Source organism: Pseudopodoces humilis, chromosome 1 (assembly GCF_049639895.1).
Source record: "Pseudopodoces humilis isolate 2021_Gansu_Grassland_sample_001 chromosome 1, ASM4963989v1, whole genome shotgun sequence".
Lineage (NCBI taxonomy): Eukaryota > Metazoa > Chordata > Aves > Passeriformes > Paridae > Pseudopodoces > Pseudopodoces humilis.
The window spans coordinates 109,285,059-109,303,324 of record NC_142200.1 but is presented as its reverse complement, the minus strand read 5'-3'; the positions used below and the strand labels follow the sequence as shown (position 1 = coordinate 109,303,324).

The window sequence follows — 18,266 nt, the reverse complement described above, 5'->3', positions numbered from 1 at the left end:
TTACATGTTCCAAACATTTAAAGATATCCAACTTCTTGCCTAAAAGTTTATTGTGTGAACTGTTCATACTGAATATGCACTGTCATTCTTGCTTTTTTATAATGGATGAACTTGCAAGTAGGAGCAGGACATGAAACAGTGATAGTTGAGATTAGGGAGTTGCTGGAAAGACTGATGATGTAAATCCACAAAAGAGGAGCAAAAGCAGCAGGAATACAAAAGCAGTGAGGTGTGGAACTGAATGTGGGTTCATAGGAATGTTTTAATCAAGTTCTTAAATTCTCAAACTCCTTAATCATGGTTTTGTTTCCACAATAGAGTTAATAGATGGTCTTGTAATTTTGTTCTGTAAGCAAAAATACTGGCATTTTTTCAGTTTGTATTTTTATATTATTTGCCTGTATTTTCTTGTATAGCCTGATACTTGTTTTTTTATTGCTAGAAGTCTGTATGAGTACAGCAACTAGCACGGTTGCATCTGGGTCAAATAATCTCCTTTTTCCTAATGGAAAGAGAACTTAAAATGACTGTGAAATATATTAGTTGTTAATGGTGTAGATAGGAAGACTTTTTTGGGATCCTAGTAGGATGCCTGGTTTTTATGCACTAAAAGTACAGTTTTATTTGTTTTAACACCTTTCTGAGGTCTAAACTGAGAGGTGCTCAACTGTTTCTTTTTTCCTTTTTTTTAATAACTTGATGGAAGTAGGACTCTGCTCTCTAATTCCATTCCCCTGCAGGGGGTATGCATTATTAATCAGGGTAAAGACAAATAGGAGGAAAAAGTTAGAAAGCAAAAAGAAGAAGAAAAAAGAAAGCATGCCTAATACTGTAAGGAAACAACATACTACAGTTTTTTATGCTAAGGAATAAAATTGATACTGTTTAAAGAAATTAGTCTCTAATATATTTTATTGAACTCAGAGCATTGCTACGTTAGAAGCTGAATAAGAAGAATCCATGCACACTGAGTAAAAGCCATTATGAATGGCCTTTTGAAATTCCTCTGTAGTTTATAATAAAAAGCTGAGAGCTGTTAGCCTGGTGAACACTACATTCATTGCATGCTGCCTCTGGCTGTTTGTCTTGCAGGTTACTGGTGTAGGTTATAACAGGTTTGGAGAAGTGATGCTCGATGGTGAGGTTATTCATGGTTATAACAACCCATCCATTAGCAAAATTGTGGAGGTAAGATGTTGGCAAAGAAAGGTGAGTTTTAACTGATGATGTAGCATGAGAGCTTTGTATGGCATTTTACTTTGTGTTCTTTTTCTCCCCTTTCCTTCCTCATCTTTTAGGCTGGCTGTGTGTGCAATGATGCCTTGATTAGAAACAACACATTGATGGGGAAGCCAACAGAAGGGGCTTTAATTGCACTTGCTATGAAGGTGTGTACTTGATGGTGCTTTTTGGATTCATGGCAGGTGGGAAATGTGTAGAAATAAGTTGTGGCTTTATTTTTCTCATTTTCTTCTCTTTTGGATCTCCTAGATTTGTATTGCAACTGCTCATCTCCTATGTTTCTTTCTTGTAAATCTTGGGCGTTCTGAAGGATCAGAAAAAAAATATTTACGAGTGAAGTAAAATCTCTATTTTCATCTTTTTGCACTTAGTACTGTCTTTTTACCTGCCACAAACTGATTTACCTGTTGAATATTGACTGTGCCATCTTTTTCCCAGTTTCACATCAGTAGCAGAGGGAAGTTGTTAACTGATGTATTGGTGACTGCAGATTTTATAGTGCCTCTCAAGTGCAGGGCTTTTGAATTGTTTTGAACTGTGCTGAAGTGTTTGGGTTTTTTCTTTTGGGGACGGAGGGGGTTGTTGTTGGGTTTTTGTGCAATACTGTGACACACACAATTACAGCTACTGAGAAATGTAGCAAGGCTCATGCTGTAGCCTGGAAGAAGTTTCTAGGTATTTTCAGTGCTAGTTTGTCAAGAAGTCTGTCTAAATTGGAACAGTGTGCTCAAAAGGCAGCTTTGAATATGAAATTGTCCTTTAATTAAGTGATGTTTGCTAACTAAGGTGTTTCAACAAGTCATTAAATTTCATACCTAATTGAAAATAAAAGGTCCTGACATTGTGGTGGTATTTCTGTTTTATACAGATGGGTTTAGATGGAGTCCAGGAAGACTACATAAGGAAGGCTGAATATCCCTTCAGCTCAGAACAAAAATGGATGGCTGTTAAATGCATTCACAGAACGCAGCAGGTAAACTTCAATCTGTTTCCATGAGCACTGGCTCTGTAGAATGGTTACCTACCTTGTTTAATATCTTCATTTTTTGCTTCAGATGTTTTAGAAGGCTGGCAGTAGTGTACAGTCCTAGAAATACGGTTTGATAATAGACACAGCTTTAGTTTCAAGCTCTGAAGTAGAGAAAAGCAATCACAAGAAATAATTTCCATAAAAGGCATCCTGGGATATTATTTTAAGTATTTTGAAAACTGAGACCTTGAATGTATACTTAGCTATTTTTCCTTCCTTCTTCCTTCTCAAACATCTAGAGCAGTTCTGCCAATCTTCTGCTGTTCCAGTGCTGCATAGTTACATAATGAGTTAAGAGCAAGAATATTCATTGGTATTCAACAGTAAAATTTCATTTGTTTGAAAATACAGGGTTTCTGGTTTTGCTGCAGGCATCACATCCCCAGTGTTGACAAATTTTATTGATGTCAACACTAGCACAGATTATCAATAAAACCTACTCTTTAACCTCTTTTTCTGTCTTCTGGTACTTTCACATACATATGTGCATTCATGTTTCATTTAGATCCATATGAATGTTTTTGTTACAAGTATTGACGTAATCACTGCCAGTCTGATAACTGGAGCCTCCTAGACAATATGTGCAACAACAGACCTTATATTGGATTTATGAAAAATCATCCAGTGCTTCAGACCAAAACCAAGCTTGCTGACAGTGTTCCAGTATCACTGTAAAATCTTTACTTTGGAAAGAAAGCATTTGACTCCTTTTAGCTATATGGGTTAGATTGTTGATTATCTTTGTGTAAAGAACAGTGAGCAGACAAATTGGTGTAAGATTTTAATCCATGTAAAGACTTACTGTGTCTGTGTTTTGAAATCAGCAGTTTTAAAAAGAATGTTAAAAAATTGCTAACAGATTTAAAGGGAACATAAATTTTTTGAAGACTAAGAAAATACAGCAGATTTAGAAACTTGGAACTCTCAGTTAAGCCTGTCATGGAAGATTGAGATAACTTGACTTCTGTGCATATAAATAACTTCACAGAAAAAAATAGGTATGTTAAAAAAGAGCTTTCTAGTTCAGCGGGAGAGAAGATGAGTGATCAGTGATTGAAATTTAGCTGAGGCAGCAGTTCTTAATGGAAAGGATGGAAGTGAAGGAATGAGTTGATTTAGCATTGGAGTTAAGTGTTAGAGGTAGGTGGTGGACTCTCAGTCCCATGGTGTCCTATCAAGGATAGATGGCTATCTGGAAAATATTAGAGTGATTAGGCCTTGTACAAGAATGGAGGGGCTGTTTAATGACCTGTAGAGCTTATGGTCTTTCAGGTCTAATGTCCTGTGTAGCTTGAATTTCTGTCATTTGCATGGCCTCTTAGTCTGTAAATGGTGACTTACAGTGCCTGTGCCTGATATCTGCTGAAATGAGATATTGATTATTATCTTGGCTCTGTTGACTTTACCACTCCTGAATGTACACTGTCTAGAGACACTCAAAAGAACAGATTTTTATTTTCAGAAATGTAAGTTTGATTTTCATTATGTTAGTAAGATCGTTAACAAAAGGACATGTCTGTCATTCTTATATATCCATGTGTGTATACACTTGTGTATGTGTAGTTATGCATATACACACGTGCACACAACAGCTCTTTTCTCTTTTAGGACAAACCTGAGATTTGCTTTATGAAAGGTGCTTATGAACAAGTCATTAGGTACTGTACATCATATAACTGTAAGGGACAGACCCTACCCCTGGTGCAACAACAGAGAGAGCAATACCAGCAAGAGAAGATGTCTATGGGTTCTGCAGGGCTTAGAGGTAAGGCTGTTTCAGTCTCTCAAAATAACAATTTCATTTAAATGGCACTGCTTGTTGTTAAAAAAGAAAACCCTAAACCAACAACAACAAACAAGAGTAACCCAAAACACTAGGATCCTTTTTTTCATTTGGTTGGGGTCTTTTTGTTCATTTAGTGCCACTGTGTTGTTTAGTTTTTAGGCCTGTATAATAACATGATTAAACTGCAGAGGGTGAGAAAGGGCACTGTTGCTTCCTTTTGTCTCTTGCATGTGACCATAACTGAACAGTACATTGCTACTTAATGGCTTCCACACCTTATTATAGATGTCTGTGGGTTTGTGTTGTTTTTTTTTTAATGTGAATGTGTTTATTTGTTCATTGCTTTGGCTCCCACCACCTTCATGAGTTAGGCTAGCACAACTGATTGCAGGTCAGGAGATGTCATTAGAATTGTCTTCTATGTTAAGGAGCTGTGTAGAATTTTAGATAAAACAAAGTATTTTTCACAAGATGATTGACAGAAGTTGATTATGGGCCAGGATTATACATGACTGGCTTTCTTTGGCCTCTGTAAAGAGATCTCTAGGCTGTTAAGTCCATGCACAGCTTTTAAATTTAAAAAAAAATTTTAAAAGGAGGGGTGCTCTGTGTCTCAGGAAATTCCTAAGATGCAAATTATTAGAAGCTGCAAGAATATGCCAGGAGTGGTATTTTTTTTCCGTTTCATTTGAACAGTCATTTTTTCTGTCTGTCAAAAAAATCAAGGGTAATGTTTTGAAAAAGGCAAACTTGCTTTTTCCTTACAATTAAGAATCCTACTTTGAAAGTCATTCCAGAAAGTATTCGGCATGTACTCAATGAAATCTTCCTCTCTAAAGGTAAAAAAAAAAAACAAAAAAAAACCAAAGCAGAAAATAAATACATTAACTGATCCTCCCTTTCATCCTAATGCATAAAAGAAGTGCACAGAGAAATCAGAGCTAGATGTGGTTCTCTTTCAAAATATAAACACTTTATAGTAAGAATAAGTAGGAAAGTTATCTGTAAAACCTGGTTGTTTGGTAAGAAATACTTCAGAAGATGAGAGTGTACATAAGTAGGCTATTGTGAATGCTCAGCAATGGTACTACCAAGGTTTAAAAAAAGGAAAATGTGAATTCCAGCCCTATACTTTATGCTGTCCTGTTAGTTTGAAACAATTGTTTTAAATGCTGATGTAAATGTTATTTTCAAATCTTAACATGTTTATTTCTTTTTCTTCTTAAAGTTCTGGCATTAGCTTCTGGTCCTGAATTAGGACAGCTCACTTTTTTGGGGCTTGTGGGAATAATCGATCCTCCACGAACTGGTGTAAAAGAAGCTGTTACTACACTCATCACCTCAGGGGTTGCAATAAAAATGGTTACTGGAGATTCACAGGAAACTGCAGTTGCCATTGGTAAGAACAGTTAATTTCCTTTCATATTTTATTGTTTTCTGCTTAGTTAATTGTTATGAAGTGTGGGTGTTAAATCTTTAATGTTTGTGAGTTCTGTATTTTGGGTTAATGAATGGCACAGTGGAACTAGCAGGGAGAAAGACCCAAAAAAAACAGGACCGTTGCCTGAAGTGGTACTTTGGTTTCAGCTGGAGCAGTGGCTTTTCTAGTTCGGTTAGCATATGACTTTGGCTGTTTGAAACTATTATTTTATGGTGTTTTCTTATTACATATGCTTGATTTCTGATTCTTCCTGTTACATCACCTGTTTCATTACTACCCTCTGCTTAGGATGCCTCTCTCTAACAACAGGAATAAACTAAAAGAGGCAGTGATGAGGAGTAATGATGTATGGCACTTCAGTGCTATCCAGTACAGTTTTGTCAATATAACTAAGTTTGAAACTTAAGTATTATTAATAAATATTTGAACAAACTGTTTAACTTCTTTTTACAAAACAATGCATTAAAGAACAAGCGCTTTAGATGAAATATGAATGTGTTTCAAACAGGATAATGAGTAGCTGAATGGGCACATAAAAAATATACCCCCAAATTCAGAGTATTTTATCAGAGGTGTTTTTTCTTTCCTTTGTCTCTCTCTTGTTATTTTTCATTTTCTGTCATGTTATTTTTGAACTTTAAATTCTTTGAGAGGGCTGAATTCCTCTATTTGTTTGTATGACACCTGACAGAACCAACTACAGACCTTTAGACCTGAAAAGACTAAGCAAATAAATATCTGATTTAGGATAGACTTTGTAGCATGTTGTTATTACTCAAGAGTTCATCTAATTTACTACAACATACCGAATCAATAATGTAGTAAGATGTTCTGCTTCAGGTATTTCAAACCTGAAATACTGCAGAAAATACTAGGACTAAAAATAATAATTGGGTACTTAAGTCTTAAAAGGATAAATTATTATAATAAGGTTTTTTATTACTTTTTTTATAGCTAGTCGACTGGGATTGTATTCCAAAAATTCACAGGCAATCTCTGGAGAAGAGATAGACGATTTGGATATTCAGCAGCTTTCTCAAATAACACCAAAGGTTTGTTTTGATATACTACTTACTGAAATGTGGCACAGGATACATTTACATATTGAGAAATGATTTTTTTTCTGTGGCAAGCTAAAATATAATTTCTGAGTTGCACATAATATTGTTCTAATAAGTATCTTTTGGTCTGACATAATACCAATATGGAAATCTATTTCTTTCAACTTACACAGTTACCTTTTTAGGGAATTTATTACTTCTGTCTCTTTTAATGATTCAGGCTTTTATCTTTAACTTTCATTTTGTCACCTCTTGGTGAACATCACCTTTTTGTATTAGGCCATTTTATTTCTAAGCAACTCAGTTCAATTATATAATCACAGTCTGCTTGTTCAGACAGTCCATTCTTTTGCAATTCATCAGAGGATTTGTCTGTGTTTTTAATGATTTTGATTGATCTGAGGTCACTAGTTGGGAATTTTGAAAGGGTCTATTTATTAAGTTACTGCTTAATACTTTTTAGTTATTAAATAACTAAATGGATTAACCAATGTCCAAATTATGAAAGTGAAGACATAATCAAATGCAATAGAGGTTCAGGTTTAGCTATGTTACAAAATTCATGCATCAAAATGCTGCTCTGTTTGCAAAGGACTGCAAAATTAGACTGCAGCATGCTTGAGTCTGATGTAAGCAAGCCAAAAGCCCATGTTTGCAATCAAGAAATGTGCATGTCAGCTTTCTGTCTTGTCTTAGTGACTCACAGAAACTGAGAAAAAGGAAGAATTGTATGGCAAATAGTAATTTTTGGTTTATTTGGTAATACGTGTTCTTAAGGGTTGTCTACATTAAATAACTGAAATAGATACAAATTTACTCACACAATTTTGATCTTTGACCCAATTGCTTTTCTAGGTGTTTGCTTAAAATCTTATTAGGAATTAATTAAAATCAACCAATAAGATTGATAGCTGTATACAGTCTAAACTGATTGTTGAGAAATCTATGTTTTTTACAGGCATCTTGAAAAATACAAACTGTTTGGCAGTTATAGAAAACTAAATTCCATATGCTCAATTTTCAATTTACAGAAAAGTCAAGAGACCAAGAAAAATCTGAAAATGGGTCCTTCCGAGTCGGAATTTTTAATTAGCTCTAAAACTTCAATGGTTAATAATATGCTGTAAACTAGTAAAATTGAAATATCCTGAGTAGCCTGTCACTTGTTCTCACAAGGAAAAAGGATGTTGATTGTAGAGTCAGCATCACAATTGTCTGTGTGAATTTAGTCAGGGAGGCCAGCAGCAAGCCGTTATACCTCAGTTGCTTCATTATTTTAGAAGACTTTTAAATTGCATGTTCTATCTTGAAATAACTTTGTTTACTAACTAACTTTGTTTACCAGAATAAACTTTGAATCTTCTCTGAAATTAATGATTTCACTCAATTAAAAACACAGCTCACTGGCACTTCACCTCAAGAGCTAACAAGAATACAGTTGGCCTTTGAATGTATTTTTTAACCTCTACTTTAATAGAATCCAGTGCAATTCTTTATATTTCTGAAATTTTCACCATTACTTCATTATTCTTTTAATAGGTTGCAGTGTTCTACAGAGCCAGTCCCCGACATAAATTGAAAATTATAAAGGTATGTCTTTTAGAGGCTCAAATGCTGGACTGTTGCTATGAGTATTGCCTGTGCTGCCTTTACTTAAAGCATAACATGCTACAGTGTGTCAAGATGAAATCAGAAATACATCTGATTTGACAGTGAAATGTACTTGAAAATACTACCTAGAAAAATGCTTAGTGTCCACAAGGATTAGGTAGGTAACATTGTACTTTCTTCTATGTAGGGAGCTGGGGATTGATTGAGATTTTGTGTCACGTTGCAGTTGAATTGACTAGGAACTTGAAAGAACCATATTTCTGATACTTGTCAGATGAGATAAAAGGGGATGAATTTCAAGACATGTCTGTGGCAATGCCTCTATTCAGAAGTTAACAAAAGAAGGCAGCAAAGAGGGACATACTCAGTTTAACAACTGGAACAATCAGAAAAGTAACAATAAAGAGAAGTCAAAACACTGAGACCATAGGCATGCGTGCAAGACTTATAAGAAGGTGATAATGGTAATATGTAAATATAATATCTTCTCTGTCTTTCTCTAGAGTTCTTTCTTTCACCTAAAGGCAAATTTTATATATCCTAGCTTTAAAATTTAGGTTGTCTGAAATATACAAACTGAAGTTTAACCCAAAATATTGCATAAAAATTATTTATAATAGAAATAGAATAGAAAACCTGCTTTTTTCTTTAGGACATTAGAGTACAATTATAAGAAATGGGGGAGGGGGAGCAATGACAAACCTTGTATCTAGAATAATTTTATAGAATGAGTTATTTCAATCCCTGATTTAAACTCTTTTCCCTCTCTTTAGTCCCTGCAAAATAATGGTGCCGTAGTAGCTATGACGGGAGATGGAGTGAATGATGCTGTTGCTCTGAAGGCTGCAGATATTGGTGTAGCAATGGGACAAACTGGAACAGATGTTTGTAAAGAGGCAGCAGATATGATCCTCGTGGATGATGATTTTCAGACAATAATGTAGGTGGCCTTTACGTACATATCTTGTACTATATAGCTTCAATGAGATGTTGCCTGGTTTAAAACCAATAGAAGTTTCCCTGAACTTGTAAGTGTAGCAGCTGTAAATGAGTTTTCTGCTCAGTCAGGAGTATTAGCATGTTTGAAAACATAACTGAGGTGAAATTGTGAGTCTATTAGCCATTGGTAGATGTCATTCAATTTCTTATTTCAGAAGTATATAACTAATGAAAAAATGACAGAGCATTCCACTCAAGGTTTAAAAAATTTATGTAGTTCTCAGTTTCTTTTCAGCTTTTAAATGTAGTGATTTCAGAAAAGGAAAAAAATATAAACTATTTAGATATCACAGGTGAAAATAGGTTGTTAGTGTCTGGTAACCAGCTGTTTGTACTTGTTTGGTGTTTTTGGTTGGTGTATTTCAAAAAGAGATAGGCTAAACTTATCCTATTTTGACTTTAATTCATCTGACTTTTAAAGGTAGTGATTGTTGACAGAGCTGACCTGCTGTCTGGTGAAATAGCCTTCATTTTGAAATTATGCATCAATCTCAGAACACTTCAGTTCCAAAGTATGACACTTAACCCTTGGGAAGAAGTGAAGTGGAGGAGTACAGTATAAGAAAATGTAGCAGTATGTCAAAGGATGATCTGAGGTTGTCACACTAATTCAGCCAACAGAAATGTGCTGTTATGCAAAAACATAACAGAGAAGGGAATCATTTTAACATAGTCAGAAGAGTACATAGGAAGGACATCTGTAGTAAGTACTTCACGTGGGCTTGGTGAGGTTTTTGCTGGAATGTGTTATCCAGTTTTGCTCACTTCATCAGGAGAGCTCTCAACAGGAGACAGAGAAGAGTGGTGAGTGCTAAGGAAAAAAAGAAGTATGAACTTGTAGTTCTGCATCTTTTTCCCACCTTTTAATTTTTTTTCTTTTAAGTAACTGAAGGAAGGCTATTTAATTATCGGGGGAATGGAAGAAAAAAGTTAGCTTTATGTGCAGCAAAGTAGGTCTGATTTGGGTATCAGAAAACCCTTTCTTGCTGCAGTAATTGTGATAATGTGATTGGCAAGTTGTGACACATGCTAGGGGTTTGAAGATGTTCTGTACATATTTCATTCTGGTACAGGAAGAATACATGCTCCTCTAAAGCCATGCTGCATTTCTCTGCTATTTTAAAAGTGGGGATGGAGGGTGGGGGGGTTGTTGGCTTTTTGGGTTTTGTGATTTTGGTTTTTTTTTAATTATCCAACTTGATTTAGAAGCTCTTTTCAAGGATGGGGGTGAATTTTGAACATAGAGGAGATCTTACTAATAATTACATTTTGAAAGTTAAGCATCTGGAAAAATAACCTGTGATTGTGAATAATCACAGAATAGTTTGTGTTCTTATAGTCAAGTTGAAAAACAATGACTTCCAAAGTTAAAAGAACCTCAACTCCATTTGTTTCTTGCTGTTTATTTTCAGCTGTTTATTGCTGCTTAAATTAATAGCTTTTTTAGTTTGTTTTAAGCTTTTCTTGGCAATAGATTCATTTGTCTAGTAATGTTATCTTTGTTTTTAATTGCAGGTCTGCAATTGAAGAGGGTAAAGGAATTTATAATAACATAAAAAATTTTGTTAGATTTCAACTGAGCACGTAAGTTTGAAAAGCTATCAGTATCAGAAGTTTCTTGTGAATGAATCAAAGCATGAAGCAGATGCATAAATTCATGTTAATACTGTAAATTTCAAGTAGGATGCTGATACACTGTGCTTTTGAGTTTTCACTGTTTTGTGTTTGGTGGCTTGGTTTATTTTTAAAGACCCAGAAGATAGTGCAATGAACAGACATGTAACTTTGTCACGGTTATTCCTGTTGAAGTGTGTAAAGCCAAAGGGATATATATACCAAAGGGATAATGAGAAACAGCGTAGCTGCCTTTGGGTCCCTGTTTAAATGAGAAGCTTGTAGTCAGTCCCTCCTTAACCAGAACATGTATTCAAATGGAGAAAACTAGGCAATGAGGAGGTTAGTTTTTCTGAAATCCATGTACTGGTTTGTGGAATGAGCTCACTATATGAAGCTGACTTCCTTTGCTTGCACATAAGGATTCATGTGCTAGCTATATAGTGTGTGTGTAAGACAAGAGGATGAGAGTTTAGTAAGCCTTAGTTTCAAATTTTTTGTGAATTTATCTTATTGGATCTGGATTCAGGGACATGGTTTTTCTCTTCACCATGTCATTCATGTACTTTCTTGAAGCCTTCATGACATTTCAGAGTGGTCTGAAATTTGCAGAAGTTAAACCAAAACAACCAAACCTAAAACCTCAAATAAAACAAGCCCACAAAAGCCCCACAAAAACCCCAACTCACAAACAACTACAACCCAAAAAAATCCCCGAACAACAAAAAAAAATTTCTCCACATAAAATCTCAACACAACAAAACCCAGAAAAGACAAATTTGTTTACCTGCATAAACACTGTAAGAAGTGGCATATACTTTCAGTCTTACCAAGTGTCCTGTCTAGTCTTACCAAGACTAGACTAGGAATCTGCTGCTGAAAAATAACTAAGTATAGATGTTCTAGGAAAGTGTGCTTACCTGTTTTTGATGAATCAGTTACCCTTTGGTTTTTTTCTGTCCCTCTTTGGAGGGAGAGCATAATAGGGTTAACAGTGCTAAATTTGGAATTATTATAAGCCTTGCTCTCTTCTTCTAGGTTATGAAACCTCTTAATCTTGCACTGAGAGCAATTAGTGCATACTTGTTTACAGAGGTTTCTAATGCCGGGCTTGCAGCCAGCTAATCTGTTTTTCAGTCTTTGGCCTGGCCTTCTCATCTTGGTAGTAATGAGTAGTGGTTGTAGGTATTTTTAGGGAGCCTGAGTAGTACCTTTCCGTGACTGACCAGGCAAATCAGTGACAGGTACACAGATTGAGTTTGTTTACATCAGGAATGGAAAAGCAGTATGTTTTTCAAAACCATAATGAGAAGTTCCACTTCTAGCACAAGAGAAGTATCAGACCCAGTTCCTCATAAAAAAATCAATTAGGTGATGGTGAGTGATAATTCTGAAATGTTACCTGAAAGTTTGGGAGGCTTTAAAATGCAAATTTTCTGCCTTTTTATTGCTAGAAGAAAGCTGTTTTAAGTACGGACTGTGCCAGAATGAGTATTCTAAAGGATTTCATGCTCTGCGTTTTAAGTTCAACTTAATGTCAGTCATGATTCACACTGACAAAATCTGTATCTACTCTTAAACAGTTGAGCTGTTGATTACAAAGCTGTTATCAGTGGATCTCCAGAAATGTTCCATGCTGACAGTTGTAAAACTGGATTCTTTCAACAGGAGTATAGCAGCACTGACTTTAATCTCACTGGCTACATTAATGAACTTTCCTAATCCTCTCAATGCCATGCAGATCTTATGGATCAATATTATTATGGATGGACCTCCAGCTCAAAGGTAAGTAATTACTCTTAACTCTTTTAGGTTCCGTAGTCCTTTTATTTCAGCAGGGGAAATGGCTGCTCATACAGGAAACTATGAAGTATTAAACTTCAGAGAGATGTTTCAGAAATAGCAAACTTCTCTCTACAACTTCCTGAAAGGTGGCTGTAGTCAGGTGGGGGTTGGTCTCTTTCTCCAGGCAGCAGCTGACAGAAAGAGAGGACACAGTCTTAAGCTGCACCAAGGGAAATATTGGTTGGATGTTAGGAAAAAGTCTTTTATGGAAAGAGTGATAAAGTACTGGAACTGTCTGTGTGGGGAGGTGGTGGAGTCACCTGGACGTGTTTAAAAAAAAGACTGGATGTGGCACTTGGTGCCATGGTTTAGTTGAGGTGTTAGGGCTGGGTTGGATTTGATGATCTTGAAGGTCCCTTCCAACCTAGTCATTCTGTGTGAACTTCTTCTGTGAACTTCAATATCTGCAGTATGTTTCTGTGTTAATTCTATTTAGTTTGCTTTAGTATCTAATTATATGAGGGCAGCAAGGATACCTAAAGATCCATGGATATGCCCATGAAACTTGCATGCAGGATTCTGGCTTATCTCTGGGTTGTTCTTCTGACCCTCTTCACTGCAAATAGATGGTGGAGGGAGAGATGGTGAGGAGTTAGCATTAAATCCTCTTTTGTTCAACTCAGAAAATTTAATCCTTAAGTTAGAAGCAGTGAATGAATTTTATGATGATAAAAATGTAAGATGTTCTTTTAATTGAAAGCCTTGGGGTGGAGCCTGTGGATAAAGATATTATTCGAAAACCTCCAAGAAATCTGAAGGACAGCATTCTGACCAAAAACCTGATTGTTAAAATACTGGTTTCATCAATAATTATTGTCTGTGGAACACTGTTCGTCTTCTGGAGAGAGGTACGACAAAAATGCAAAATTAGAGCAGTAACAACCTAATTTAAAAGAAATCCTTTTTATACCAGCAGTTGAAATTCAGAGTTAATATGAACTTAGTCATGAGTTTTGGTCATGCTTATTTAATAATAGCAGAATAGAGAGGAAGATTTTCAAAATAGTGTTGAAATGCGAAATACGGTTTTATTCCCCAATCTGTTTTAACATATACTTTTTCAGCTTCCAAATCTACTTTGGAAACTTTACCCCAAGAAAGTAATTATGTAAATTTTCTAACCAGATTATTATGAAACAGTCATTTGACTTTGTTTTCCCAGTAGAGAAAAATGTTGTGTGAACATTTGGTAGTGCATCGTAGAATTCCTGCTATTCCACGTGCTTGAATAAATGTTGGTCAGGAGGCTTCATTTAATCATAGCTTGGAATTATAAATTTTTATAGGTTACAGGTGTGCAATATTTGATGTAGATTTCATAAACCAGCTTCTTGGGGCAAACAAGTTACTTTTGCTTCATTTCCTAACTAGTAATACTTACCCTATTCAACTTATTTATTGTAACAGTTTTGTTTAATTTACCTTGTTTAATTGTGAAGGGTTTAAAGCATGCTAAAGCCATTTCATTTTATTTTGTTGGCAGTTAAGAGACAATGTAATAACACCACGAGATACAACCATGACTTTCACCTGTTTTGTATTTTTTGATATGTTCAATGCTTTGAGTTCTAGATCTCAGGTAAGTCATTCATATTGTCCATTTACACAGTATTAACACAATAATCAGAGTTTTCTTTGAGGGAAGATTTTGCTGTGTTTGTTTCAAGTGTTTTCCTGCAGATTTACTTCACATCTGCTATTAAGCTCAGAGTTTCATGTATTTACTAGGTAGAATTTCTTAAATTACAGGTAAGTTAAGTAATTAATTTGTTACATGGTGGTGTCCTGACAAAAGCAAGAAAGTTGTTATTAAGAGCTGAAGTGTGATGGGCCTTTGTATTGCTGCATATACTTGGTTGGTTTTTTTCCTCTTCCTGAAAATTCTGTCAGTTCAGCAGCCTTACCAGAATATGAACTTTCTTGAAGGCCTTTGCTTTTATATTTTGTAATCCTAAACCCATAGTCCAAGGAAAGTTTCTGAAACTGTTCTGTATTTTTTTATCTGTGTATATTTTTTCATTTTAAGGAAACAAGTCTGAAATTTTGAGATAATACACATTACTACATTTACTGTAATTTGCAGTCTTACCTGTTATGGAATAGTGTAGGGGGAACCTTTTTCTGATGAACTGTGCTTCTGGAATAGTGAGCTCAGTATGCAAGTTGTTGACTATGAAGACAAGACTTGTACTCTGTTTACCAGGGAGAAAATGCAATTAGCCTGTTCAAGAACTTGTTCTGGATTATCTAAGAGATCAACAGTAATTTTTCTAAAAGTCTGGATGGAAAGAAGTTGTAGTTTCTTGTCTAAATAATTAAGATTGCATGTACATTGACATGTATTTTCTTTTTTACAGACTAAATCTGTGTTTGAGATTGGACTTTGCAGTAACAAAATGTTCTGCTATGCTGTCCTTGGATCTATAATGGGGCAGTTATTGGTCATTTACTTTCCTCCACTTCAGAAGGTTTTCCAAACAGAGAGCCTGAGTGTCTTGGGTAAGAACAGTTCCCTTTTCAAAACTGTGCATTAAGGATTAAAAACTGCATTAAGCATTAATTTATAAATGTGGTGGGTGGTGGTTCTGTAAGAACACTTTCTGGCTGTCTGCGTACAACAGGAATACAAAGCCTGCTGATACTTCTTGTTTTGTGGGTAGGGTTTTTGGGGGGGTTTTGTTTGTTTCATTGATTTGGGGTTTAGTTTTTTGAATTGTTCTAGCTATTTTCTTTGGGAACTATGATTTAAATGCTTATGGTACATAACTGATCAACATGTTCTTAAATTTTTATAAAGGTGCTTATTTATTTAGGAGTTATTAATATAAATTTTGTAGCAGACTTTGTAGGTTTCTGAGCACTGCTAATTTAACTGCTTCACAAGTTTTTTCTCTAAATATAAACACCTTATTTAGAAATCCTGATCCTTTGATATTGATTGCATTTTCATAGGGTAAATAAATAGGAGGATTTTAGGAAGGTATAGATACATAATACTGTTGGCCTTATTAAGACTTGGATTTATTACATTTGTGGTTTTCTGGAGTTAAGTGATTGTAATGAAATACATGTATTTATTGTAGCATAATTTCTGATTCTATTAATATTTTTTCAGGATTAAGTTAATTACAGTGCTGAAAATAAGTTTATGAAATACTTTAAAAGCTTTAAATATCTTGTGTGTAGTTATGATTTGTACGTAAACCATGCACGTTAATTTTCTGGGCCTGCAAAAAATTGAATTTTGCTTCGTTTCTCCCAAACTTTCCCAATGACTGGGAGAAAATTTGAAAGTTTTCTAAGTCTTTTTCTTTTGTAAGTCACCCCTCAGCCTTAAATAGCAATTTTAAAGAAGGCTAATTATCTCTTCCAGATTTACTGTTTCTTCTGGGACTCACTTCCTCTGTGTGCATAGTGACTGAGCTAATAAAGAAGTTTGAAAGAAGCAAGGAAAAGATCCAGAAACGTGGAAGTACTTCTTCATCAACTTCGTCTTTTCTTGATGTATGATGCATATTGCATTCTTGTGTTTGCAAACTTAGCGATTGCTGTCTAAAGATGTTGGGGAAAGCAAAACAATATCTGGAGGATAAAGAAATCCTGAGGGCTTTTGACAAGTCCTTTGTTCCACTGGCTAATGACGAACTTCATGTTTCAAGACTGTTTAGAATTTAACTTCCAGCTGTGGAAGTAACAAATGAAATTATGCAACTTTGGTAACATTTTTCCTCAAACTTAAATTTACTTTTAAGATTGAATGGTATTGTGGGGGGGAGGGGGCAGGGGTTAATTTAAAGGAAGATCTAAGCCCAAGTCCCATTTTCTGCACTTAAAAGATATAACCGTGTAAAATCCTTCTCTTAGATATAAATATTTTAGTTTGTTTTTATTTAAAGCATTGTACTATTCTACTTTTATGGTGGTGGGACTTTGCTACTAATACAAGGATAAAAATATTTCAGAGGCATTCCACTGGGTTTAGTCTGTCACAAGAGTGCCATATTCTAGCTACTGTATTTATTTACTTTATTCTGCGATGTGTAAGCGGCTCAAGTACCTTGTGCTACAGTTTTTTTGTATCCCAAGTTTGGTTTCTTTTTGCACAGGATGTGACCGCTGTCGGATCACTGTTTTTCTTTTCTTTTTCTGTGATTGAAAAGCCTATACTGCAATTTGAAGTAAATGTTTGCTTTTCTTATAAATGTGTTGTCTCTTTGTTTTAAAAGAAACTGGCATTTACACCAAATGAATGAGCTTGTTCTGATATGATTGCAGTTACAGGCTTTGTTTCATGTCTTGTTCCAGATTTACTGTAGCTTATGACTGTCAGATCACTTGAGTGATTTTAAGACAGTAGTTATGGAAATAATTTGTAGTGCACTGAATTAGAAAATTAATGCATAAGCCTCACTGGGCAAAAATACCTCATCCCTCTCAAAGAAGCTTCATTTTCCATCCTTCTTCCTTCCTTCCTGTTCATAAAAAAACCCCTTATTCCTGGTAGGTAACTTTGAATTTTAACCCACAGAATTACTTTTGGAGCTAGAAAAGCATTATAATAGATTTATTTTGACATTGTAAAAGTATTTTTAATCGATTACAATGTCTGAATACTCTAATATTCACTAATTGGAAATAGTATTTTTCTTCAAAATAGTCTTGCCCTATTATCATCAGTGTCATCTCATCAGAGAAGAGAGTGTCATCAGTGTCATCTCATCTTCCTTTCAGGAAATTCAAGGAACTATCTCCTAAAGAATATTTAGAAGAGGATGTCTAAAGATTTCTGTGGGGAGTCTAAGACACACTGGTATCCCTTGTAAACTTGTGCATGTGCATCTCTCCGCACTGTAGCCTGAAAATGTGGCAGTGGCGTTGGCTCTGGCCCATGCTGTCACAGTGGTCATCCTGTCACTTGAGGAGGAACTGTCATGAACAGACACTGGGATATTTCTGCATTTGCCATTGTGACTTGCCCACGTGCCATGCTCAAAAGTGCAGTGTGAATTTCTCTGCTCATGTTACTGGAATTTTCTTCTTTTTGCCTGTGGGATTCCTAGACTTTGCCAGGAAATGGGGCTACAGAAACAGGGCATGAGTGCACGCTCAGCCTGCTTTATATATGCAGTTCATCCATGGCTCTTCCTGACCCTCAGTAATACCTGGACTACCAATGTGCTGAGATGTGATTGTGTAAAGACAAAGATCCTGCAGCACCTGGCCCTCATCTCTTCCCGGGGTTACCACTGAGCTGGGAGGGCCTGAACAACATGACCTCTTACAGGAATGTTCTCGTATCTTCAAGCAACAGTAAGTTTCTTACTTAAAGCAGTTCTGCCTTTCAGAAGTTGGACAAATTTGACAGTTTTTGAACAGTTAATGTCTTTGGCAAGTAAGTCTTTGGCTGGGGCTGTAGCTGTTCAATATTGTAGTGTGTTCAGTACTTCAATACAATTTCAGAACACTTCATTAATAAAATCCTTAGTATTCATTAATAAAGACAAATAGTAAAAGCTGACAGTGCATGCTGATGAAGAATCTCAAAGAAACTTTGATTTTTGGGAAGAGACAGCAACTATACCTTTCACACAGTAAGTCTTAACTTGTGGTTGATATTCTGCCATGGGATTTGACTGC

The 18,266-nt window shown here is 35.5% G+C and overlaps 1 protein-coding gene across 7 annotated transcripts in view; it reads left to right on the top strand.

The window, feature by feature from the left end:
• The window catches only part of ATP2C1 (ATPase secretory pathway Ca2+ transporting 1), a 63,215-nt gene extending 46,384 nt beyond the window's left edge, over positions 1 to 16,831 (top strand). For all 7 annotated transcript variants that reach the window (XM_088067810.1, XM_088067583.1, XM_005518998.3 and 4 more), the window contains 14 exons: positions 1,093 to 1,188; positions 1,299 to 1,388; positions 2,111 to 2,215; positions 3,881 to 4,037; positions 5,287 to 5,457; positions 6,454 to 6,551; positions 8,100 to 8,150; positions 8,945 to 9,111; positions 10,686 to 10,754; positions 12,453 to 12,569; positions 13,330 to 13,477; positions 14,113 to 14,208; positions 14,987 to 15,128; positions 16,003 to 16,831. In XM_088067810.1, the coding sequence (XP_087923936.1) occupies positions 1,093 to 1,188; positions 1,299 to 1,388; positions 2,111 to 2,215; positions 3,881 to 4,037; positions 5,287 to 5,457; positions 6,454 to 6,551; positions 8,100 to 8,150; positions 8,945 to 9,111; positions 10,686 to 10,754; positions 12,453 to 12,569; positions 13,330 to 13,477; positions 14,113 to 14,208; positions 14,987 to 15,128; positions 16,003 to 16,139 (1,644 nt within the window). In that variant the 3' untranslated portion in view covers positions 16,140 to 16,831. The remainder of the gene's footprint in view (positions 1 to 1,092; positions 1,189 to 1,298; positions 1,389 to 2,110; positions 2,216 to 3,880; positions 4,038 to 5,286; positions 5,458 to 6,453; positions 6,552 to 8,099; positions 8,151 to 8,944; positions 9,112 to 10,685; positions 10,755 to 12,452; positions 12,570 to 13,329; positions 13,478 to 14,112; positions 14,209 to 14,986; positions 15,129 to 16,002) is intronic.
• Positions 16,832 to 18,266: the final 1,435 nt, after the last annotated feature.